At 41.2% G+C, this 27,844-nt stretch overlaps 1 protein-coding gene across 1 annotated transcript in view; it reads left to right on the top strand.

Annotated features, from left to right (window-relative positions):
• LOC117256981 (copine-9-like) overlaps positions 1-27,844 on the top strand; it is a 351,865-nt gene that overhangs the window by 50,296 nt on the left and 273,725 nt on the right. Inside the window, exon 3 of the mRNA XM_033626735.2 lies at positions 4,308-4,354. Within this exon, the coding sequence (XP_033482626.1) occupies positions 4,308-4,354 (47 nt within the window). The remainder of the gene's footprint in view (positions 1-4,307; positions 4,355-27,844) is intronic.

Here is a 27,844-nt window from a genome sequence, read left to right as displayed (position 1 = left end):
TATATATGTACAGTACAGGCCAAAAGTTTGGACACACCTTCTCATTCAATGTGTTTTCTTTATTTTCATGACTATTTACATTGTAGATTCTCACTGAAGGCATCAAAACTATGAATGAACACATGTGGAGTTATGTACTTAACAAAACAGGTGAAATAACTGAAAACATGTTTTATATTCTAGTTTCTTCAAAATAGCCACCCTTTGCTCTGATTACTGCTTTGCACACTCTTGGCATTCTCTCCATGAGCTTCAAGAGGTAGTCACCTGAAATGGTTTTCCAACAGTCTTGAAGGAGTTCCCAGAGGTGTTTAGCACTTGTTGGCCCCTTTGCCTTCACTCTGCGGTCCAGCTCACCCCAAACCATCTCGATTGGGTTCAGGTCCGGTGACTGTGGAGGCCAGGTCATCTGCTGCAGCACTTCATCACTCTCCTTCTTGGTCAAATAGCCCTTACACAGCCTGGAGGTGTGTTTGGGGTCATTGTCCTGTTGAAAAATAAATGATTGTCCAACTAAACGCAAACCGGATGGGATGGCATGTCGCTACAGGATGCTGTGGTAGCCATGCTGGTTCAGTGTGCCTTCAATTTTGAATAAATCCCCAACAGTGTCACCAGCAAAACACCCCCACACCATCACACCTCCTCCTCCATGCTTCACAGTGGGAACCAGGCATGTGGAATCCATCCATTCACCTTTTCTGCGTCTCACAAAGACACGGCGGTTGGAACCAAAGATCTCAAATTTGGACTCATCAGACCAAAGCACAGATTTCCACTGGTCTAATGTCCATTCCTTGTGTTTCTTGGCCCAAACAAATCTCTTCTGCTTGTTACCTCTCCTTAGCAGTGGTTTCCTAGCAGCTATTTGACCATGAAGGCCTGATTGGCGCAGTCTCCTCTTAACAGTTGTTCTAGAGATGGGTCTACTGCTAGAACTATGTGTGGCATTCATCTGGTCTCTGATCTGAGCTGCTGTTAACTTGCGATTTCTGAGGCTGGTGACTCGGATGAACTTATCCTCAGAAGCAGAGGTGACTCTTGGTCTTCCTTTCCTGGGTCGGTCCTCATGTGTGCCAGTTTCGTTGTAGCGCTTGATGGTTTTTGCGACTCCACTTGGGGACACATTTAAAGTTTTTGCAATTTTCCGGACTGACTGACCTTCATTTCTTAAAGTAATGATGGCCACTCGTTTTTCTTTAGTTAGCTGATTGGTTCTTGCCATAATATGAATTTTAACAGTTGTCCAATAGGGCTGTCGGCTGTGTATTAACCTGACTTCTGCACAACACAACTGATGGTCCCAACCCCATTGATAAAGCAAGAAATTCCACTAATTAACCCTGATAAGGCACACCTGTGAAGTGGAAACCATTTCAGGTGACTACCTCTTGAAGCTCATGGAGAGAATGCCAAGAGTGTACAAAGCAGTAATCAGAGCAAAGGGTGGCTATTTTGAAGAAACTAGAATATAAAACATGTTTTCAGTTATTTCACCTTTTTTTGTTAAGTACATAACTCCACATGTGTTCATTCATAGTTTTGATGCCTTCAGTGAGAATCTACAATGTAAATAGTCATGAAAATAAAGAAAACGCATTGAATGAGAAGGTGTGTCCAAACTTTTGGCCTGTACTGTATATATATATATATATATATATACATATATATGTAGAGTGTATGTATTTTCCATATCTTTAACTGTTTGGAACCGTAATCAAGTATTTTTCTTCAACTTGTCAAATACCAGCTCCTGGGCAGTGGCTCTAGGTATCAGATACCTATGTACTGAAGTGCCCTTTAGCGTTGGTATGAGACTCACCAGGGGCCATCATTTTGTGACTCTCTGGGCATCTGTCATAGCAAAAAGAGCAAAAAATTCACAAATAGGACAGGAGGTCAAAACACACTAAGGACTCAGGACTTTGACTCAGGAGAACACTGTTCATGTCCTGTATAAAACCAAAAGTCTTATTTTAATAACATCTAGTGATGTATGTCACGTGGCATTACGTTAGTAACAACTGACTTATTGTAAGTCAAATCATGACGTTTTTTTCTAAACCTAAACATGTACTATCGTTTCCTAAACCAAAGGAAGTAAAGCTACAAACAAAGTGAACCTATGGTAGAAGTTTTGGGAAAGTTTGGGAAACTGTATGCATTAAGTCCAAAACTCACACTAAATGGGTACGTAAAGTGTCAGAGAGCCTGTTTACACCTGGTATTAACATGCATTTCAGGGCTCCAAACACAAGTGGAATGCTGAGACACATCGCTGTTCACACCTGTGTCTAACGTGCTTCTCCAGCTGACCACTAGTATTCCGATTTTGTCACTACGTCACTTACACTTTAAGTCAAAGGGCTTAATGCACAGTTATTATGTCAGCACTCTTGCTAGCTACCTAATAGCATGTCACTATCGTGGTTGAGTCTGTGTAGCTGGAGATATTGCTGTCTACAGAATTCAACACATCTCCTCCCACAGGGTAAGACGATGGGCGGCCATGTAACACCTCCTCCAACTCATTGTAAAATGGGCAAAACAACCACCGTGCCCTCCACTGATATAATCCTTGTCAGGGATGCATCAGGATGCATTAGTGTTTACACTACAAGAGATAATTTGCTAAATGAGTCCCAGACCATCTTGGCAAATGGTTTGAGTAGTCAAAACATAATGTGCTTGATGGTCGTTTATACTTGCACTCATACATGTCAACTTGTGATAGGATCATCAAAGATGCATGCTGTTAGCAGGTGTAGGGCCATTGAACAAACGTGACAAATTGGGAGTAAGAATGTGTTATTTAGATGTCTCACCCTAACTGTACCTTAACCATTTGGCAACTATTTGTCATAACCACAACCTTTCCCAACCCATAACCATAGTGTAGTTACAATACACAGGTATTGCGGAAAGTAAGGATGTTGATGTAAAAAAATGTCATCATCAACCATGATTTAGGGTGTAACAGAATCATGACATTTTGTTTGCTCTACCCATGCTAACATGCTGTACCCGACTCATAATTATGTTGGTTAAATCAGAATCTGATGTTTAATATGAATATTAGATGGGTTTTTTTCCATATAAAGTTTTAAAATTCAAACAGGCTCAGCAGGACAGTCAGTGTGACAGCTGCATTCATGTCATATAGGAAACAAGATAATATTATCTCAGAGCCTTATGGTGAAAGGTTTCTCCTCCTCTGTGCCACTGCATCATGTACGTAGCTGTGTAAACCAAAGAGTAGAATGAAAGTCAAAAGTGCTCACTCTGCAACAGTATTTGTGGACCAAATTTGTTTTCAAATTTTTTTGCTCAAGGATACTTCGACATGCAGACTGGAGGAGCCAGGGATTGAACCACTGATCTTCCAAGCCACAGCCCCACCCAATAATGTATTTTTATGCACATAAATGAGGCCCAATGCATGTGGGTAACACTTTATGTGATGTTTTTGGTGGGTGTGGCTCAAGAGGTAGAGCCAGATCAGAGGTTTGATCCCCTGATCCTGAACCCCAAATTGCTCCTGATGGCTCTGTTATTTACGTGTGAGCGCATGAGCTGGTGGCACCTTGTATGGTGGTCTTGGCCACCAGTGTGTGAATGTGTGTGTGTGTGAATGTGGTTTTGTAGAGTAAAGATGCCTTGAATGGTTGAATACTAGAGAGGTGGTCAAAAAATATTAAGTCCATTACTGTTTCCATTTATTTGCAAGAAAAGTCCACAGGGCAGCTTTAAGGTGTTGTTCAGGGTTTCACTTCCTGTGATACAAAAACACTGTGGTTGAGTCCACCCAGTCCACAGTTTTCTTTAAATAAAGAGATCATTTTGTATTCAATAAATAAGTCAACTTTCTGCATCAAGACACTGGGAAGAGATTCAGATTAGAGTCTTTGATGATATATTTTTTACAGTAGATTTTTTTATATCTCACTCATTCAATGACTTAATTTCAATTATTATTTAAATTGGATTTTTTCCCTTCAGTACCCTATTATTGTTCTGCAGCAACACCAATTTCCTTGCAGTCACAATCAAAGTTTAATCTTTTGTTGTACTACTCTCATTCATATTTCATGCATACAGAGTTTGATGTAATTGTACATTTTATGAATATTTATGCATTTCTAATTTTTTTATTCTATAGTTATTTTAGCTTTTGTGTAGATGCTAGTCATTAGATTTACTAAAAAAATTACAAGCTGTACTGCAGTGCTGCACCTATGATTATGTGCATCCATGATGTGTGCTGTGCCTTGAAATGTAACTTAGGCATTGTTTGTTTGTCTTCTCAGTGGTGGTGTTGTACGTGCAAGGCCTAGGCACCAAGGAGTGGAGAGAGGTGAGTAACGTCATTAAATGTTCACTTTAACTTCTTAAACTTCAGATGAAATGGTTGTTTTGTTTTCAGATGCAGAATTCATGTATTCAACTCGTCAGTTTTTAAAGATTAAAGTGATGACTGGGTTGATCAGACAGTTTATGCATCGCTTGGCAACCCACAAAAAGTAAGGTGGTCCTGACATCTGTAGATGGACTTAGACAGGTATGCTGCCTTCTATGATACAGTACATGGCTAAATTCCATCAACAGTGAACACAGTCACCTGTTGTTCGTCCTGTTGTTTGTGGTGGTGTTCATGGGTATGTGATATTGGTACTATTAGCACTCAAAGTAGTAGTACTGAGCAGTGGCATATAGTAGAGTGTTTTGAAGGCATGGTTGTGTCTATATATTGATGGCTTTTTAAAATTGTATTTGATGTTGGTTATTTTCACCCTTCTAAAAATGATAACAATTTCACTATTTATTACACAGTTTCAATTTAGTGTTAAGTCAGATGAGCCTCTCTTGAAATGTTTTTAAAACCATAACATATCCTCAATGAACGGTTTGTATAACATCCAAAGTGTTCACACAACAGTTAGTATAATATCTTATGAATTAGCACCACATGCATGACGTTATGTTCTTAACGTACAATTACCTAATAATGTAAAATTATGGAGGTTAGGTGTAGACAAGTTACTGAGGTTAGGTTTAGGAAAAGAAATATGGTGGGGACATACTTTAAAATGATTCAAAAGTCAAGCAAATCCAAACACAAGGGAAGGTCTTGGGGGAGAGTCTGCAATTTTGTGACCCATTCACCACCCCAACCTGCCTCCCTGGGGGTCATACGCATGCTGTCTTTAACCGCTTGGTAAAATGTGAGGTCAGGTGCTGGGTGCTACTCTTGTGCCTTTTCTATGCCAGCTTTCAAGAGCATTGTGGCAGATTGCATTTAAGGTTACTAAATGTGGTTTGTGTGTAGGCCAATTGGCTGTGGGACAGATGTTAAACTCTGGCAGCCCTGCACTAGAATGATCAACTTTTCTCCATATTTATCACAGACTGATATTTACGGTGGGCTGTGTTCCAATAGTTGACCTCAGTTTATTTGGCGGTGCAGCCGTTGCAACCTGAAAAATAGGCGCTTGGGAATGCTTGCATCGCTCTGGCGTTTGAGCATGCCTGCCGCGCGTCTACATTGAAAACAATTAATTTGAGGGTGCAAAAAATACGTCATGTGTACTGCCCCTTACAGGACCGCTCGGGACTGCTTCCTTATTTACTCCTGTCGGCGCATTGGTTACTTGATTGCAGCCTTTCAAAATACATGGGTTACTTGGGTGCATTACTTTTTGTAGGAAAATGTACAGTTTTTGAGAACAGCCCGAAAGCCTACAGCCACAATGTTGCATTTACAGTATGTGTAAAATACAAACTGCTTACTGGAAAAACCTTCACATTTCCATCTCCCAGTGGTGATTATAATCAGGATACAAAGAAATATTTTTCAAGCTGCAACAATATCTGCCATCAGGACTGTGCATAAACAGTAAACAAATGTGCTACTCCAGCAGTGCCTGCAATCTGAAAATTTGAATGTCAAAATTAACACTTATACAGTGCAATCACAGTAATACACTCAACTCAAGTGAGAAATGCATTCTGTAGTTCATTTCAGTTTATTTCACAAACTGTACTTTTAAAGTGTGGCATCCACAGAAGACCTGGGTCGATTTCCGGTTTTGCTGGTCCGGCTGAGTTTACGAGGTTAAACCAGTTTGATTTTATGCAAACTGGCTGACCCGGCATTTGTCATTATGACACATTTTGGCAAATTAAAAAGTAACATACACCACCAACCCGTGCTGACAGCGTCATGCTGCTAAATCCATCTCATATAGCATAAGCAATAAAAAATATGACAATGTAATTAACACTGTATTATATTTGTTTATAAATGGACTAGTGAAGCCATTTGTGTCTGGCAGGCCATGAGCTAAGCACAGCAATGTGAAGGATATCAAATTTCAGAGATGTCACGTGGCAGAGTTAGTCTCTATAGAAAACTCAAACTGCACCAGTATGGCAGTATTCATATACGATGAACTGAACTTTTATCGAACACCAATTTTCTTTTTATTCCTGTCACTCACTTTGAAAGTGTCACATTGGATGAGGAATGGCTCATTCATGAAGTTGAAATGAAGAATACGGGTACCTTCTTATTTCACTACAAAAACCGAAAAATAAAGTGGCAGCTGGCTGGAGGGAGATTGCGAGGGAGCTGGTACAGCTAGTACGAAGTACTTGCTGTTGGCTAATTGTTCGTCATCCATCTATCCTTCCATTTTCATCCACTTGTCCATGGCCCAGAAAACCTTTAAGGGGAGGCACCCAGGAAGATCCTGATCAGATGCCCGAACCACCTCAATTTTCCCCTTTTGTTGCAAAGGAGCAGCAGCTCTACTTCAAGCTTGCTCTGGATGTCTAAGCTCCTCACCCTATCTCTAAGGCTGAACCCAGCAACCCTACAGAGGAAACTCATTTCAGCCACTTGTATCTGTCATCTTATTCTTGTGGTCACTCCCTATAGCTCATGACCGTAGGTGAGGGTTGGGAAGTAGATAGGCCGGTAAATTGAAAGCTTTGCCTTCTGGCTCAGCTCCCTCTTTACCACAACAGTCTGACACAGCACCCGTATCACTGCAGACACCATGCTACTGCCTATTCCATCTTACGCTCCATTTTACCCTTACTCAAAAACAAGACTCCAGGATACTTGAACTCACTCACTTGAGGCAGCAACTCTCCCAACCCAGAGAGAGCAATCCACTGTTTTCTGGCAGAGAACCGTGACCTCAGACTTGGAGGAGCTGACTCTCATTCCGACCTCCTCACAATTGGCTACAAACCACCCCAGTGTTTGCTGGAGGTCACCTGGGGCAGCTGTGGCTCAGAGGTAGAGCGGGTCGTCCACCAATCAGAAGATCAGTTTGATCCCCGGGTCCTCCCGTCTGCATGCGGAAGTCTCCTTGAGCAAGATACTGAACCCCAAATTGCTCCTGATGATGCTTCCATCGGTGTGTGAGTGACTAAAAAAAAAAAACTGAGTAGCAGGTGGCACCTTGGATGGTAGTCTTGGCCACCAGTGTATGAATGTGTGTGTGAATGGGTGAATGTGACTAACAGTGTAAAAAGCGCTTTGAGTGGTCGGATGACTAGAAAGGCTCTATACAAATGCAGGTCCATCTACCATTTACCTTGTGATGAAGCCAATGGAACCACATGAAAGATCGATAACACACAATACTCAGTTACAAAAGGGCACATTTGGCGGGCTGAGGGGTTTATATGTTGCTACGTCATCATACAGAAACCTATGTCAGGTCATAAGGGAAAATGTTTTTAAGATGGCCTGGGAAAAAAGCATTTTGATGCTAAATCATACATACTTCTACCAGAATTTGGATGTTGGGATTTGAATACATAAGGAACACTACTGGGAAGATACACAATAATATAAAGACCTTAATAATAATGATGATAATAATAACAATGGAATGCTTTGGCATTTGGCTGAGTGTGTATTAGAAAGCAGAGGAATCAGAGGAACACCGAAGTCACTGATAAAACTATAAACTATAGTATAAACTAAACTATAAACTTGCCACTGTAGAAAATGGCAATAAAATCTTCAAAAACAAGGCCAAGGTTGAAAATAACAGCAATTCTTTAAAAGGTATCTGTCATTCTCGGCACATTTGAGACAACCCAAACAAACCAACATGTAAAAAATGGCCTGTGCTTTCCTCTAGTAAGGTCAGAACTGTAGAGAGTCTAAGCAGGCGTTGACTAAAATGTCCTATGATGGTCATACTGATCAGAGTGTTTTATAGCAAACAGAATGTAATAAAAACTAAGCCCTTCTGTGAAGCCTGAGCAGCCAAATATAGGAATTCATAAATTGGAAAACCATCTGAGATGCTTTGGGAGGTCGGCCTGGAACACTGCGGCTGTGTAAACATATAGAATACCTCATCTCTCTCTCTCTCTCTCTCTGCTCTCTGTTTCAGTGTCTCTCACGCTCTCTTGCAGTAATTTGTGCTTTGTGCTATCAAAGACAATCAGTCTCACCTCAGTGGGGATCCAAACACATACACATAGATCTCAGTGAGCCTCAATCAGTCTCACAGGGAGAGAATGCTTTCAGCAGAGTTGTATGCACACACACCCAGCACACTTGCATGCAGACACACACTGTAAAGAGGTGGTTGATGCACCCATGGAGCAGTATGGATCAGTTTGCAGGTGTATGGCTCTGCTGCATGTCACTGTAATCACAGCTGTTTGATGCTTACCAGCAGCCAGTGTAACAAACAAACGGGAACAGTGAGTTGTTTTTAACATGTAAAAGTGTGATTGGGCTGCAGCTCAACCCGATTGCATTATGTTACATTTGTATCTTAGTTTGTAGCAGATATATTTTATGTTTTTCAACAACACTGTGGTGAAGGTGTTGTTAGCTTTAGGCACAAAACCAAGAAACATTCACATATAGTGGCACAAAAGCTCCTGGAAATGCCGCAACATGTCGGTCAAAAAAAAAACAGGCTTGGTGCCAAAAAATGCAGCTGGAGAATGCTGCTGCATGCCGCTAAAACACCCAGGGGGGTATTCCATCAAGCAGGCTAAAGGCAAATCCAGGCTTAAATGGCCAAGTGTGGCTAATGTGAGTCAGAGTTCTGTTCCATCAAAGTGGCTTTGATGGATTAGCCTCACATCGGTAACCATGGAAACTATGGTTCTGGCTAAGCCTGATACATCGAGCTAAACTCTGGTTTCCGTTCCATAAACCTGAGCCACAACTCCATCAAGGTGGTTAACCTGAATCCCAGCCTAGTAACCATGGTAACTTATGCTGCCAGGCAATCCTGGTCTGTAGCAAGATTAAGGTGAGGATTATCTCCATCTATGATCAAAAAATGTTCAATAGACAAGAACAGACACCTAAAAGACAGTTTGCCAGTGCTTTTACACACTCACAACTGTCATGTAATGATAAAATAATATGTAGATCATAAAATATATAACATAATTAATCAAAAAACATTAACAATTAAAAAACCAGCCAAAATCAAACTAATAAGAACAAAACTATAATAAAATGAAACTGAGGCATTAAAAAAAAAAGATTGTTCATGAATATGTGATTGCCCTCCCATCCCCACCCCACTCTGTTTCCAATTGGCTAGTGAAGTCACAGCCAATTAAGGTCAACTGACAATGGCCATATAAAGAATGCATCCAAGAGAAGGAGAGGAACACACCCAGAGAGAGACACAGAGACAGGGCAAGAGAGAGTAAATTAGGAAATAATGGCATGCCCCTTCATCAAGGATCCTGTTGATGAGGAGGCCCACATTGTCCAGAGGGCTTTCCAACCACCACCAGCCCCAAGGGTCTTCCAGGACAGGACCAACCCACTGATACAGACAGACTCCTATCTGTGGGAGAGATACCGGTTCAGCAGGCAAAGCATAGTGTATCTATGCAGTTTGCTGGAACCACACATTATAAAGGTCACACGCCGCAGCCCGTCTCTGACCACTGTGCAGTCAGTCTGTATTGCAATGAGGTTCTTTGCTAGCGGTACATTCCTGTATAGTGTTGGTGATGCTGAAAGGCTAAGTAAGGCAAGTGTTTGCAGAGAGGTAAAAACGGTGAGGGATGAAAATGGGACGCACACCGTTGTGGTTTGTCTGTTCCTCATCCTATAGCACATTCCATACATTTAAGGGAATTTTCCTTATTTTGATATGATAAGGGATAGAGCTTACAATTGATGAGAAATAGATAACTGATTCACTGTCACCTGCATTCACTTCATAGATTTCCTCATCTCCACTGAATTGATGGATTTGCTAAATGTCATTTTCTACAATCAATAGATAAATGTAATGTGATTATTTCCTATAAACTGATCATTTCGGAAATGTCATAATCTACAATCAGTTACGTGATAAATGTGATGATTCACATAAAATAGTTTGATTAAATGCATCATCTGAAATTTACATAGGAATCAGTAGATAAATGTGATAAATAGTCTGTGACTAAAATTAATTTACACATTTGGTTGATTTCATTAGGCATACTTGAATTGTTAGATTTAATAGGTGTTCTTATCTACATATATTTTGTCCCTTTGACGCGGGATTTATATAACATGATATTATGCTGAAATGCTGAATTTTCTTTGTCACTTACGCATTTAGCCTGTCGGCAATATTCTGCCACGCCAACTCCCTTGCTTCATTAATCGCTGCAGTATTGGCTTTTTCTTAATTATGTCCTTATAGTCCTCATACACTTCCATAAGGAGTGTTTGCTCCACTGCAGAAAAAGCCTCCGCTCGCTCTTTACTTTGCTTTTTTGAAATTTTGCAACATTTTAGACACTCAACTAGTGTGGGCTTTTTATTTTCCCTGGACGCGTGCATGAGTTGAGGCTTAACAGGTGAGACTTGAATTGGTGTCAGTTGGAGCCAGCTGATTTCACTTGATGGAACGGGTTGGCGCTAGATTGGGAGTTGACGTTTAGTCAAACTTCAAGATTACACCTTAGTCTGGATATTCTTAGCTACGTTGATGGAATACTCCTCAGGTTTGGTGCCACAAACATCAGTGGAAACACCTCAAGGTTGTCCCCAGAAAACAACCAGTGTTTGTTAGTCTCGAACAGTGGTCTGCAGCTTGGCAGGCTTCACATCTAGGTGTCACACCATCCACCATCCCCTCCACCTCCTGATGACAACGTCAGCTCATAAACTAAATCACTTTAGAAATGTTGACATCATATGTTTACAACATACAAATGTGACATGCAAACATCTTCTTTCTGTTGTGCTATTCATTTTGGTGTTACTGTTAATCTCCATGTTCATGTTCCCAAAAATTCAAAATGATGATGTATAAAGAAGAGTGCTTCCTTTGATAAAATAAATTACTTTTTGTAATTTGTTAAAAGCAGCAGGTCAATCAATGTTAAAGATTAACAAGTGATGACTTAGAAAACTAATGTCCTTTAAATGCTTATCTTCATCTTTCTTTTTTTATCTTTCTTCTTCAGCTTGAAGACAATTTTTAAAAGAAATGACAAGATAAAGGACATGGCTGATAGATCAGTAAGACAGATGGTATTTGACAAAACAAACAAAAACAAAATGTTTTTAATGCAATTTAAACATCCTTCATACATTCCTGCTTATCCTGCGTAAGGTCAGGGGCTAATTTAAATATACTGAAGATAAAAGTTGGCCACACATGTTAAAAACAGGCCGAATTACATAATTGCAAAGTACTGTGTATATTCACTGAGTTATTCATGAATGTATTTTTTTCAGTCAACACAACCTAGACAACTCCTCTGCACAAAACCCATAATTACAACAGTGTCAAATGACAGATAAGTCAGAAACACTTGTGCTAAAGAAATGACCGTTAAGAGCAAATAGTTATATAGTCCACATTGTCAGGAAAAGGCTTAACTTAACTTAAAGGCAATGCCCTCAATGTCAATTTTTCCAACATGTAAAATGGTATTAAATATGGATATTGTTCAAAGTATTGTACAGAAGTTAGAAATTCCAGTATCTTGACAACACTATGTGACAGAGGATTCATATCACAGTCTGCCAGTGCTGCTGCTGTTTTTAATCTAAAGCCTTCATGTGTAAACGCACACAGCATCTCTCTTAATGTGACACACAGCAGCAGCGGACGGCAGCTCTGCAGCTCTGCACCCTATGTTTACACTTTAGAGAATGTCATTAATATTTTCCTCATTAATGATGTATTATTTCACCCACCCGCAACCCATCCACCATTAATCACAATGTTGTTGTTGCCATATGAGAGCTGCAAGGATGACTGTGTAAACAGCCTGTTGGCTGGTATTTAAAAATGTGTGCGGGAGGCTTGTGTAAAGTAAAGTGTGTAAAGTAAAAAAACATGAATCAATCTCTCCTCTCTTGCTCACTTCCTTGCTTGCGTATGTATGTGCATATGAAAGAGAATGCAGTCGGCACCTCTGCACAGTTCCATTATGTTTCAGAGTGGACATTTGTAGGTAGTATACTATATATATATATATATATATACATACATACATACATATATATACATATATATATATATATATATATATATATATATATATATATATACATACATACATACATATATATACATATATATATATATATATATATATATATATATATATATATATATACATACATACATACATATATATACATATATATATATATATATATATATATATATATATATATATATATATATATATATATATATGTATGTATGTATGTATATATATATATATATATATATTCAAACCTGCATGTAATTTAAAGTCATCAGTTAACCTAAACTCCATATCTTTGGACTGTGGGAGGAGGAAGCTGGAGAGCCTGGAGAAAACCCACGCTGACAGAGGGAAAACGTGTAAACTCCCCAGCTGGCCAGTGGGTTATAACAGCCCTTTTGCTGTGAGGTGACAGTGTGAACCGCTCTGTGTAGTTTATGAATTTGTGTATGTAATACCTAGTCATTATTACAGCCTCTTTAATCCTATTTCACTATGCATCATTAGGCTTAACATACTCAAAAACTCATGAAACTTTTTGAAACAGATATATGATATCTGGCAAAACATTTGATATTTTCAGGGCCTCATGCTCGGGTGCCAAAAAATGGCTCTGTAGCGCCCCCTACAAAATTTTGAAAAAAAAAAAACAAAAACAAAAAACAGCCCCTGAAGCTGCTTTCACCTTCGTGTATGAAACTTGGTGGGCATATGTAACATCCCAAGACGTACAAAGAAGGTGTCTGGGACCCATACTCTAAACCCAACAGGATGTGTGCCATTTTAAATTTACTGTGCAGTTTTGGTGCATTTTTGCCCATTTCCAGGGGTCATAAGTTAACGAACTAGTCCTAGAGATTTTATCCGATCAACTTCAAACCTTGGTCTGTCCCGCTTAAAGACCTTGAAGAAGAAAAGTTATAACAGGCTTGAGTTTTCGTCAAACCCGGGACCTTGGCAAGGCGTTAAACTTCCATGTGTTGCCATGCAACAGGAAGTGGTTTGTAACTCCAGCATACATGGTCCAACCTTCCCCAAAGTTTACAGGATTGATGACAGTTCCGCCCTGAACAGGTCTATATTCAGTGAGGAGTACAGTGCCTCCTAGCAGCAACAGGAAGTACGTCTTTTCAGACACTTATTTTCTGAATTACCTGACATTTACAAGCTGTGGTCTATATTTCATGTATAAGAACATGACATATCATTAGTGCCTTCTCCAACTCCCTCTCGTGGAAAGAGGAAATGGTACAAAATGTGAAATAGTCTTTCCAGCACTGTATGAAGGATGTGCCATCTCAGTCCTGCATGAAGTGTCGCTTCAGCCGAGGGCTCGTTCATCACTGCTTGCAGCTTTAATTTTTATTGTTCTTTATATCAAAATTGAAAATCGGATTGCGTCTAAATCCCAGGATTTACCATTTTCAGCGTGACTGACAGTGATTGACTAAAACAAGTTGCAGGTGTGCTCATAGAGGACACCTTTTTAACTTCAGAGTGAGTTGTTAGGAAAATATTAGGTTGCCTGGAGCGATAGAACAGTAATCCTATCACAGATTTAGAAACTGTGCAGGATAAACTCTCAAGCCTCCAACTAAGCACAGACATCACAGTTGAAATACATCTTAAAATGCCTCTTGCCTCTGTGAGAAGATAAAAGTTTATCTGGGAGCATCCTAAATTCTATTTCCCCTGCCTCTCTATCTTAGCAGCGGGCCAAAGCTTTTCTCCTTTTTCCCGTGGAACTTCCGGGGCCTTTTGCTGTAGATTACAGCAGCAACAGAGGCACGTTTGGCTGTGAATGTACTTTCCGCTGCTCTTTATTTTTATAAATCTGAGCTGATTGAAGAGCAGAGGAGCTTTCTTTAAGCCTGGGTTGCCAGCTTGGAGCGCAGCCACTGTTGGAGATCTTCCATATGGTTCCAGGTCCCAGTTTACTGCCCACTTCCTCCTCTTACAGTCTCCTTGGACAGTAGTGTAGCTGTCTCTCAATAAGCAAAGGAAACAAGCACCCTCCCTGCAACACGCATATTGTCACCAGCTTGTAGTGTGTGGGCTGTCTGAACACATTGGCAGTTTTGGCTCGAGGCACTTTTTGATGCAATTAGCAGAAATCTAATTCTCACACTAATGCTCGGAAAAAACATAATTACAGTTCTGCCAAAAACAAACTATCTTGTGGGTGACAGCGAAGAAAAGGCACAGAAAACTTACTGAACAAAAGGAGAAGCTGTCTAAAACAGCTTATTAAAAGATACTTCTTGTCAGTGTGCATGTTTGTGTGTGAGAGAGAGACAGGGAGACAGCTCATGCTCCATTATATGAAACCAATCTTCTATTCTAACTCTTGTCTCTGTCGGTGTTGGGCTTGTTACTCAAAACACAGCACTCCTTTCTCTTGGCTCTTTTCAGAAATAGTTCTACTTATTAGTATGTGGCAGCAGTTTTTTCTTAGAATACTGTCCACCTTCAAAATTGGCCGTTTTCAACTTCTCACACTCTATTCTACTGTAATTCTAACTTTTGGCAGGTTATAAGGAAAGATGCAATGTCAGATTGGTTGTAGATTGTGTTTAGTTAGTGTTAAAGAAACAGTATCTCCTGCTCTACTTGTAAGCACAGAGCTGGCCTGAAGCATTATGCAAACTAAGCAGCTGCTTAGGCGCAGGATGTTCTCATTCACATGATAGCAGAGTTGGGTACAACAAAGTAACGCATTAGAGTACTTTGATTACTTTTTGCAGTAACGAGTAACCTAACGTGTTAGTTGGCTGTTTGAGTAATCAAATACTTAAGTACATTTTCAAACAAGACATCAGTTACTTCTGTTACTTTTAGAACGCTGGTCCTTCAGCTTCGAAACAGCAACGGCTGTCGTTTGGTTCTAATAACGGAGATAATGTTAAACCTGTCAGTCTGAAAGAAGCCACGGAGCTTGTGGCTCGCTACGTGGTCAGAGAAATGCTGCCATTGTCTACGGTGGAGTCTAAATAGGTGGAGTAGGACTCGCTGGCAGACATATTTCAGACTCAGGACTTGCATTATGCCTGGTACACACTTACACGCTGGTACTCACCAATTATCCCGGTTGTCTTTCACAGCGTGTGTGATGTCATCGGGTTATTCTTGTCCTATTTTTATTACTTTCACTATTATTTGAGTCACTGTCTGTTCATGTGCCAGCCGACATGTTGTTGTAGTCACCTAAAAGCATCAGCAGATGGCAGGAGCTACATTTGAAGCGCCATTTGTAAACTATCAAGCTACTGTATCTTCCACAGGAAGTTCTGACAAATGTTTCAGAATAAAAGCCTATTTAGAAAATGGAGGGATTCTCTCAGCCGAAGTTATAAGGGGCTTTTAATTTGAAACAAGTGTTGAGTTTGAAATGACGGTGCGATGTGTTAACTTTATAAAGATAGATAAAAAGTAAATATAAACACACAGAGGGATTAATAAATAACGGACCGTCTATAATGTAGTCTGTTTCAAATGAAGCTGGGAGCCTCTGCAGTTGTGGTGAGTAAAAGCCCCGCTGCTATTTGTTAATGTTATTACTTTATGTCCGACCGTGAGGATGTACCATTGTTTGCTAGCTTGATGCTAATGACAGTAACGTTAACTCAGCGGGTTGACAAAGTGTCTCTGTTGTTTCACACCATCATTTCCCCCTTTTACTCTGTGTGGTAACATCCCTAGAGGAAATATTAAAAATGCTGGGGTGTTGTTGTCATACAGTTGTCTACGGCAGCAGATCGTTGTGTGTTTCTACTGGTCAAAGTGACGGCTGTGATGGGAGAATTGGATCTCAGTGAAGGGCAAGTGGTCCATAACTTTAATTTTGGAGACAAAAAAATGTAGGCTAAGCGCCCTGTGGTCCATTGCCCAATAGGAAATGTAGAATACTCAAAAGTACTTTAAAAGTGCTTGAGTTACTTTTCTCAGGGAGTAACGTTGGAAGTACTTTTAAAGTAATTGAGTTACTTTACTCAGGGAGTAACACAGTAAAGTAACTGGTTACTTTTTTTAAAAAAGTAACGCAGTAATGTACTTTGATTACTTTTAAAGTAACCCTTACCCAACACTGCATGATAGATTCTGACATACCAAATTTTGGGATATTGATGACTGAGTTTATATGTCATTGCACCCCCTCTACAGTTGGCTTAGTGTTCAACACAAGAGAGTCTGAGTTTACACCTAGTAATTAACGTGTTTTGGTGATCCTAACACAAACAGCCGAGACACATCGTTTTTCACATCTGTATCTATCATGCATCTTCAGCTGACCATTGTGTACAGATTTCATTACTGCCTATGTCACTTATAGACGAATTCGGCAAGCGATTTGTGAATGCCGCCATCTTGCGGCGGCGCCATTGCTGCGGTGACATGTGTCAGTCATCAATTCATTATGCTGTCATTGTGAACTGACTCTCTACAATGACAGCATCATGAAACGCTGGATTGATGATGTTATGTTATGAATCATTATGGACAGGCTACGTGACTAAAAACAACAACAACACGTATTGTGTTTTGTTTTAGGTATTCAAGAATTTTTTATTGATTGCCTGGCTTCCGATGACCAGAAAAACGGCAATTACAGGTCTCTGATTGAGGGTCAAAATTACCTGAGCCCATAATAATTAAATGTCATGCTGCTAGCTTGCTAACGTCAGCACACGTAAGGTATGCTAACATTATATTACACATGATACAGTCTATTATCTCCCTATTACTCTAATCTTTCCTGCTTATCACTCAAACAAATGACTAATTTCTATATTAATATCGGTACTCATTTAAGATATCTTCATCAGTTACCGGAGGCCACTGTCTAACATCAATCCAGCTATTCATGATGCTGTCATTGTAGAGAGTCAGTTCACAATGACAGCATAATGAATTGATGACTGACACATGTCACTGCAGCAATGGCGCCGCCGCAAGATTCAATTTTCAATTCAATTCAATTTTATTTATAAAGCCCAATATCACAAATCACAATTTGCCTCACAGGGCTTTACAGCATACAACATCCCTCTGTCCTTTGGACCCTCACAGCGGATAAGGAAAAACTCCCCAAAAAAACCCTTTAATGGGGGAAAAAAAACAGTAGAAACCTCAGGAAGAGCAACTGAGGAGGGATCCCTCTTCCAGGACGGACAGACGTGTAATAGATGTCGTACAGAACAGATCAGCAAAATAAATTAACAGTAATCCGTATGACACAATGAGACAGAAAGAGAGACAGAGAGAGAGAGAGAGAGAGAGAGAGAGAGAGAGCAACATTAATGAAAGTAATAATATTATCGTTATAGTTCTGGCTACTGTGGTATAATATGTTGAAAGTATATATTAGTATCTGGCAGTATACATGTGTGACAATAGTCATATGTGTATAATAACAGTAGAAGTATGACTAATGACTAATGATAATAGCAGCAGCAGGAGGCATCAGGCAGGACCATGGCAGCAGCACAACCACACACGTCACACTATCCAGGCACCGCTGCGATATGAGTTAATCTGAGAGACAGTGGAGCACAAAGGCTCTGGAGAAGAAGCTGAGTTAGTGACATCCAGAATGGCCGAGTTAGCAAGATGCAGTAACAGGATACGAGAGAGAGAGAGAGAGAGAGAGAGAGAGAGAAGGAGAGAAGGTGCCCGGTGTATTATAGGGGGTCCTCCGGCAGACTAGGCCTAAGTCAGCCTAACTAGGGGCTGGTACAAGGCAAGCCAGAGCCAGCCCTAACTATAAGCTTTATCAAAGAGGAAAGTCTTAAGTCTAGTCTTAAATGTGGAGACGGTGTCTGCCTCCCGGACCGTAACAGGAAGATGATTCTACAGGAGAGGAGCCTGATAGCTGAAGGCTCTGGCTCTTGATCTACTTTTGGAGACTTTAGGGACCACAAGTAACCCTGCGTTCTCAGAGCACAGTGTTCTGGTGGGATAATAAGGCACTATGAGCTCCCTAAGATATGACGGAGCTTGACCATTTAGAGCTTTTTAAGTTAACAGTAGGATTTTAAATTCAGTTCTGGATTTTACAGGGAGCCAGTGCAGAGAAGCTAAAAAAGGAGAAATATGATCTTGTTTCTTAGTTCCTGTTAGTACACGTGCTGCTGCATTCTGAATTAGCTGGAGAGTTTTTAAGGACTTACTAGAGCTACCTGATAATAGAGAGTTACAGTAATCCAGCCTAGAGGTAACAAAAGTGTGGACCAGTTTTTCTGCATCTTTTCGGGTCAGGATAGGCCTAATTTTCGCAATATTACGCAGATGAAAAAAATGCAGTCCGTGAGGTTTGTTTTAAATGAGAATTAAAAGACAAATCTTGATCAAATGTTACTCCGAGGTTTCTTACGGTAGCGGTAGAGGCCAGAGCAATGCCATCTAGAGAAACTATGTCATCAGATAAAGAGTCTCTGAGTTGTTTGCGGATGATACACAACTGTGTATCATCCGCATAACAATGGAAATTTACAGAGTGATTTCTAATGATGTTGCCTAAAGGAAGCATATATAGAATAAATAGGATTGGTCCGAGCACAGAACCTTGCGGAACTCCAAAACAAACTTTAGTACGTAAGGATGATTCATTATGAACGTCAACAAACTGAAAACGATCAGATAAATAAGATTTAAACCAGCTTAGTGCATAACATTTTAGGCCAATTAAGTGTTCCAGTCTCTGTAGCAGAATTTGATGGTCAATAGTGTCAAACGCCGCACTAAGATCTAATAAAACAAGTACAGAGACGAGTCCTATGTCTGAAGCAATCAGAAGGTCATTTGTAATTTTAACTAGTGCTGTCTCAGTGCTATGATGCACTCTAAATCCTGACTGAAATTCCTCAAATAAATTATTATCATGGAGAAAATCACACAGCTGGTCTGCGACTACTTTCTCAAGGATCTTTGACAGAAAGGGAAGATTAGATATTGGTCTATAGTTGGCTAACACCTCTGGATCCAGGGTGGGCTTTTTTAGGAGAGGTTTAATTACAGCTACCTTAAAAGACTGTGGTACATAGCCTGTTAATAAGGATATATTGATCATATCTAATATATGAGTGTTAACTAAAGGAAAGACCTCCTTAAGTAGCCTAGTTGGGATGGGGTCTAAGAGACACGTTGATGATTTAGATGAAGAAATCACTGCGGTCAATTCTTGAAGAGAAATTTGGGATAAACAATCTAAATATATATTAGGTCTTACAGCTGTGTTCAGTGTTGCCAACTTAGCAACTTTGTCGCTATATTTAGCGACTTTTCAGACCCCTCTAGCGACTCTTTTTAAAAAAAGTGACTAGCGACAAATCTAGCAACTTTTTCTGATGTTACTGAAGACTTCTGGAGACTCTGTTGTGAGAGCACATATCATTCTTAGTCTTCTCAACGGACAGCGGATGCTGCCGTGAGCTCCTCTCTCGCCCCAAAGCACTCACAGACGGCCCAGTCCTCCCTCCCAGCAGCAGTCAGAGCAGGAGACGTTAACCCCTCCACGTCCAGACTGCAAGTGAATCACACATGCGTGGAACCGCCGCTGGCTGATCTATCGCTCTGATCCCGACCTGGTTTACAGTCAGGGCGGGATGTAAATGTAAAATTTTCTTTGTCTAATATAAATCACTGAAAAAAGGTTCATTTGTAGTTCTAAACATATTCAGGGTCTTTTTTTACTCAGTTTTTGTCTCTCCCACGATGTTATTCCTCTCTCCTACAGCAGCCATTACAATTACATGCATATGGACAATTATGCAAATTAGGCGATGACGTCATTTAGCGAGTTCTAGCGACTTTTAGGACAGCCAATAGCTACTTTTCTTACTGAGGAGTTGGCAACAGTGGCTGTGTTTGAGGTTAGATAGGTAGGCCTACTATCTGAGGACAGGAGGTCATGAATTTTGCCTCTAATAGTTAGAATTTTGTCATTAAAAAAGCTCATAAAATCATTACTGCTAAGGGCTAAAGGAATACAAGGCTCAATAGAGCTTTGACGGTCAGTCAGCCTGGCTACAGTGCTGAAAAGAAACCTGGGGTTATTCTTGTTTTCTTCTATTAAACCTGAGTAATACACTGCCTGGCCAAAAAAAAAAAGTCACCACCAAAAAAAAAGGTCATACACTCTAATATTTCGTTGGACCGCCTTTAGCTTTGATTACGGCACGCATTCGCTGTGGCATTGTTTCGATAAGCTTCTGCAATGTCACAAGATTTATTTCCATCCAGTGTTGCATTAATTTTTCACCAAGATCTTGCATTGATGATGGTAGAGTCTGACCGCTGCGCAAAGCCTTCTCCAGCACATCCCAAAGATTCTCAATGGGGTTAAGGTCTGGACTCTGTGGTGGCCAATCCATGTGTGAAAATGATGTCTCATGCTCCCTGAACCAGTCTTTCACAATTTGAGCCCGATGAATCCTGGCATTGTCATCTTGGAATATGCCCGTGCCATCAGGGAAGAAAAAATCCACTGATGGAATAACCTGGTCATTCAGTATATTCAGGTAGTCAGCTGACCTCATTCTTTGAGCACATACTGTTGCTGAACCTAGACCTGACCAACTGCAGCAACCCCAGATCATAACACTGCCCCCACAGGCTTGTACAGTAGGCACTAGGCATGATGGGTGCATCACTTCATCTGCCTCTCTTCTTACCCTGATGCGCCCATCACTCTGGAACAGGGTAAATCTGGACTCATCAGACCACATGACCTTCTTCCATTGCTCCAGAGTCCAATCTTTATGCTCCCTAGCAAATTGAAGCCTTTTTTTCCGGTTAGCCTCACTGATTAGTGGTTTTCTTAAGGCTACACAGCTGTTCAGTCCCAATCCCTTGAGTTCCCTCCGCATTGTGCGTGTGGAAATGCTCTTACTTTCACTATTAAACATAGCCCTGAGTTCTACTGTTGTTTTTCTTCGATTTGATCTCACCAAACGTTTAAGTGATCGCCGATCACGATCATTGAGGATTTTTTTCCGGCCACATTTCTTCCTCGAAGATGATGGGTCCCCACTATCCTTCCAGTTTTTAATAATGCGTTGGACAGTTCTTAACCCAATTTTAGTAGTTTCTGCAATCTCCTTAGATGTTTTCTCTGCTTAATGCATGCCAATGATTTGACCCTTCTCAAACAGACTAACATCTTTTCCACGACCACGGGATGTGTCTTTCGACATGGTTGTTTAGGAAATGAGAAGCAACTCATTGCACCAGTTGGGGTTAAATAACTTGTTGCCAGCTGAAAGATAATCGCCCATGCAGTAATTATCCAATAGGAGGCTCGTACCTATTTGCTTAGTTAAATCCAGGTGGCGAATTTTTTTTTGGCCAGGCAGTGTAGTTTGCTCTGGCATTGCGGAGGCCCCTCTTATAAGTTTTGAGACTGTCTGCCCAGATTAAATGAGATTCTTCCAGTTTGGTTAATCGCCAATTCCTTTCAAACTTTCGCGATATTTGTTTTAACTTACGGGTTTGAGAGTTATACCAAGGAGCGAACTTTCTTTGCTTTGTTAACTTCTTTTTAAGAGGAGCTACAGAGTCAAGTGTTGTTCGCAGTGAGCCTACGGTGCTATCAACAAAATGATCAATTCGGGAGAGGTTAAAGTCGGTACAGGAAACCTCTGTTACTGAAGGACTTGGTATTGAATTTAACGACGGAGTAATCATTTCCTTAAATTTTGCGACAGCACTATCTGATAAACATCTAGTATAGTAACTGTTGCTGAGTGGCGTGTAATTGAGTAAAAAGAAATCAAAAGTAATCAAATAATGATCCGATAGCGAGGGATTCTGTGGAAAGACTGTTAGGTTATCAATTTCAATTCCATACATCAGAACTAGATCGAGGGTATGGTTAAAACAGTCAGTGGGTTCATGTACACCCTGACTGAAGCCAATGGAGTCTAATAATGAGATGAACGCGGTAGCCAGGGAGTCATTATCAACGTCGACATGAATGTTAAAATCGCCTACAATAATAACTTTATCTGATTTAAGAACTAGACTGGATAAAAACTCTGAGAATTCAGATACAAATTCAGAATACGGGCCAGGAGCATGGTACACTATAACAAATAAAAGTGGCTGCGAGGTTTTCCAGGTCGGATGTAAAAGACTAAGAACGAGGCTTTCAAATGAATTATAATCTAGTTTAGGTTTAGGGCTGATTAACAGACTAGAGTTAAAAATGGCTGCAACTCCCCCTCCTCGGCCGTTGCCTCGAGGAATGTGGGTATTATTATGACTGGGAGGAGTGGATTCATTGAGACTGACATATTCATCTTGACACAGCCAGGTTTCAGTGAGACTGAGTAAATCAATATGATTATCTGATATTAATTCGTTTACTAACACTGCTTTAGACGATAGAGACCTGATATTTAACAGTCCGCATTTAATTCTCCTGTTTTGTCTTTCTGTCACAGAAGAGGTTTTAATTTTTATGAGGTTGTTATGCACAACTCCTCTTTGTTTAATTTTAGATTTAAATAATTTAGGTGGTCGGGGGACAGACACCGTTTGTATAAAACTATGAAAACTGGGTAACTGGGCTGGGTAACTGAACTAGAAACTCAGAGAGGCGTATAGGACTGGGACTCTAAGTCCTGGTCTCACCTCTGGGTTGTCAGGGATTTAAATTACTAATAAAATTTGCCAGGTTCCTAGAAATGAGAGCAGCTCCATCCAAAGTGGGATGAATGCCGTCTCTCCTAATAAGACCAGGTTTTCCCCAGAAAGTTTGCCAATTATTAATGAAACCCACATCGTTTGCTGGACACCACCTGGACAGCCAGCGATTAAATGATGACATGTGGCTAAACATGTCATCAGTGGTCAGATTTGGGAGGGGTCCAGAGAAAACTACGGAGTCCAACAGCATTTTTGCATATTCACACACCGAGGCAATATTAATTTTAGTGACCTCCGATTGGCGTAACCGGGTGTCATTGCCGCCGACATGAATAACAATCTTACTGAATCTACGTTTAGCTTTAGCCAGCAGTTTTAAAGATGGTGGCATACACAAATCACTCGCCGAATTCGTCTATATTAAAAGGTCAAAGAGCCCCGCACGCAGTTATTACTTCCACATTCTTGCTAGCTGCTCATCAGTCACATTAACAATTAACAACTCAACACGTCTTCTTCCATAAGGCAAAACTACGTACGGTCAAGCAACACTTGATCCAACTTGTAGAATGGGCAAGTTATAGAGCGTTGATTTCACCAAAACAACCACCATGTCCTGCACTGACACGTCAGGACGCATTAGTGTAGTGTTTCCACGACAAAAGATTTGAGGTCAAATGCCCCCCAGACCACCTCGGCAAGTGGTTTGAGTAGTTGCATCACAATGTGACTTGGTGGTCATTTGCACTTGTGTTTAACGCTGTCCACTTGTGATTGGATCACCCAAGATACATGTTAATACCAGGTTATATCTATAAAGGCTCTTGGTCACTAGTGCTAATTGTTTTTATGCCTCCGTCCATCCATCCATCCATCCATCCATTCCATTCTTGTGAACACTATGGCCTCTAGTTTCCCGGTGCGGCGCAGGGCGGCGCAGGGTGACGAAGCCCGCGCAGAGCTAGTTTCGAGCAGCGCAACCCGAGACGCGCTCAGTTTGGTAGTTTGGCAGACCGAGGTGCGCTGAGATGGGTGTGGCGGCGCAGCAGGGGGAGGTGTCGACAGATCCAGCTTGGTACAGTGACAGTTTCGTGCCAAAAGGCTTCGCCGAAGGTGCACTAAAAGCTCGCCAGCTGAAACCAGGTCTACTGTCAGCGCAGGCGGAGCATAGCCGGTGTAAGTGGAAGTTTGGCTGACCGGCGGACAGTGCACACACGTCACCAAAACCTCACAGGCAGGTTTCCAGAATGTCAGGCACATTAACGATGCAATAAATAGCCCAAAAAAAAAACACTATTCAATGCAACTATCTGCAATCAGCACATAAATGTATCTCTATATCGACTGTCCCGTCACATCTAATGTCAGATCAAAGGGGATTGGCACCGTTTGGCATGTATGGCACACATAATGGAAACCCAACCTGATTTGATTAACACAGCTGCAAACTAATGAGTTCACATCCCTCTCAGCCAACCACAAACAGCCACAGCATCAGATAGGGAGTATATATTCAGCATCTGTCATCTTAGAAAAGTCAAAAGAAAAGAAACAGAGTGAGACTGCGAGAGAGAAAGAGAGAGCGTGCGCACACAAGAGAAACGCAACATTGATTTACAATTGTGGTGACCTCCTCCCAGGCTACCTTTGCATCATCAGCCCGTGGAGGTCTGCTCGCAGTTCCGAATATTCGGACACTGCGAGCTTGGACCTCCCGGACCAAAACGTCAGTTTCCTCCTAGGAGAAGTTTGGCCGTCTGACGCTGTTGCTCTCTTCTGCCATGGCGAATTGAGTAAACTCTCATTACGCCTTTGCGTGGCGCATTTAAGGGCAAGGAGAGGGGCTCATTTGATTGGTGTGATGTGTGTAAAACCCACTCCACGCCTTCTCTCCTCCCTCTTTCCGACTTGCGCAGGTAGGAAGGACGGAGGTGGGAAAGAGGAGTAGCTGCGCCAGCGCGCATGGTGTGCCAAACTTGCAAAATCCGCCTGGCCACACCCAGTTGGCGAAGCGCAGGTGCGCTGCGCCTCCGCCTTGCCCGGTCTGCGAAACTAGAGGCCTATATCTCAATGCCTCGAGGGAATGCCTTTAAAATTGGCACAAATGTCCGCTTGGACTGAAGAATAAACTGCTTGGAATTTTGTGATCAAAGGTCAAGGTCAGTATGATCTCACAAAATATTTTTTGGCCATAACTCAAGAATTCATATGCTAATTATGACAAGACTTTGACACACTAAATTTCTAATAAGACAAAATGATGAAGTGATGACATTTTATATTCAAAAGGTCAAAGGCCAACTTCACTGTGACATCAGAAAGTTTTGCATAAAACACTTTTCTGGCCATTATTAAATGTCATATCTCAGGAACAGAAAGGGAAATATTTGGTCGGATACTTCATTGGTGACACTCATCTTGGGTGTTCACCTTGAAACTGTGCTGATTGTATAGATCTCCTGTGCTGTAGCGAGGGCAATGTGTGTGAGGCATCCATGTTTTCACAGACATGGATGTAAACTGTAAGAAAAACTTGACTGGTTCATGGAGGCATACAACCGCGGGATGGTAACTCTAGTGATTTTAAATCTAATTGTTGTTCTCTGTTGTTCTCCTGTAAGTGTTTCCATCAGTAGTGCTGCACAATTTGATAAAAATGTGCAATTGTGATTGCGATTACAATATAACACATAAATGGTATCATTAGTCTTCTTGCTTGATTCAGTGTTTCCCCTACATTATATTAGGGGGGCACTGACTTGACCTGACACAGTTATTGTTATGGACAGTATAAATAACCATCAACAGACTGAGCACAGTCACATGCTGCTCACACAGCAGCGCAGCACGGCACTGTACACACAGTGGAGCGAGCCTGTGTTGCGTTCAAGCGTTGTCACGTAAATGACAAATTCCAGCACGCCATAGTACAACACAGCAGCATGTCAAGTGGGCCGAAACCGAGCAAAATTGCTCAGTTTTTCATTTGTTATTATATAGTTTGTTATGGAGTCTGTGATTTCCCCGTGACACTTACAAATGTTTGCGTAACTGTGTTTGGATGTTGTTTTATGAGGCTCTGGCGGCTTTCAGTTGTCCCTTTGTCTTTAACCTTACACAGCTCGGCTTTCTCTCGCATGCATCCGTCGTACTTTTCCCTGTGCTGTCTCAAGTGCTGATTTAGATTGATCATGTTGCCACGGGACGTGGCGACTTTAACTTTTAAACTTTTACACAGCACGTCTTTCTGTTAAACACCGCCGTACCTGAATCCAAAGTATCGCCATATAATAGACGTTTTTTCCGCCACCGACTCAGCCTGTTCATGGTCGTGCTCATGCTCTTCTTCAGCGTCTGTGTTGGTCACTGCTGCATGCCGGGTGGTCACCACACCATACGTGCTGCACACACCAGGATAGCTTGTGTGCGTAATGTCAAATAACTCCACACACTACAGGAGAGGTAGTCATGTTCACAGGCACACACGTTAACATTTATTTACATTAAATCGCAAATCGCAGCCTTTTATGCAGTTATGTAATCGCGCAGCCTGACATCGCGATTGTGACTGCAATTAGATTAATTGTGCAGCACTATCCATCAGACGTTGCTGCCTCTCTCTCTCTCTGTCTTGCTTCATTAGCTCATTTCTGACAGTGCCTGACTGCCAGCCTAACCTGTTCCCCCAGAGGCACACACAGCCGTGCTAACCTACTTCTTCAACTTGTGGGGAATAACAACAATAATGATCCTATCCCAGTTTCAACTGATGTTTTTTGTGTCCACACTGTGGGTGTTACATGCATTTCTGGATCCCTGATCCCTTGGGACGAACTCTCTCTCCCTCTGTCTTGCTGTCCTCCTTTCTCTCTGTCTACTACCTCCTCCACTTGTAGACACTTCATTACAGATGCAGCAGACTCAAATAGAGAGAAAGTTGCCCTGATTGCCTCAATGCTGCCAGACTGTTTTGCTGCTCACACTACAATGATGCTGAGAGGCATGCACGCATGCACACACACACACACACACACACACACACACACACACACACGCACACACACACACACACAGAATTTAATTGACTGTCTTGTGCCGGAACCCCCTCAAGCTGACTTTACTCATCAGCCACAGAGAGAAAGGTTCTTCTGAAATCAGTAGATGCTCCTCTATTAATGTGTTGCGTCATGCACTTGATTGAACATGAGGCAACTCTGCAGTGTGCAAGGACAACAGGGATGTGTCCAAGGGCATTCATTATTTTAGCTGATTGTTTTGCAGCAGCCTGGTGTTAATTGGTGTGTGTGATCCAGATGCTTATATTAGATGACTGTGTGCTAGTGTGGTCTGCTGAAATTTGGCTACTTTATTGATACTTTTTGTTGAAGTTGATTCAGTTTTAGAATTTCTCAACATTCAGTACTTCAAATTCAAATGATCAGATGTGTCTCAGATAAAAGCAGCTGAGACGATATATTGTATTTTAAGATGGACAACTCGGTCCACTTCCTCCCAGTGTACAAAAATTAAGCCAAAATATCCCGTATACAGTTACTGCCATCTTCAGACAGAATTCAAGACCTCTTCACGTACAAGTATGAAACACAACAGGTTAGCAAATAAGCTAACCATCCAGCCAGCTGTTAATATGGCGATGAGCTGCCAGTATGACATATGTAATGTTAGCATA

The sequence above is a fragment of the Epinephelus lanceolatus genome, chromosome 1 (assembly GCF_041903045.1).
Source record: "Epinephelus lanceolatus isolate andai-2023 chromosome 1, ASM4190304v1, whole genome shotgun sequence".
Taxonomy (NCBI): Eukaryota; Metazoa; Chordata; class Actinopteri; order Perciformes; family Serranidae; genus Epinephelus; species Epinephelus lanceolatus.
This window is presented reverse-complemented; position numbering and strand designations above follow the sequence as displayed.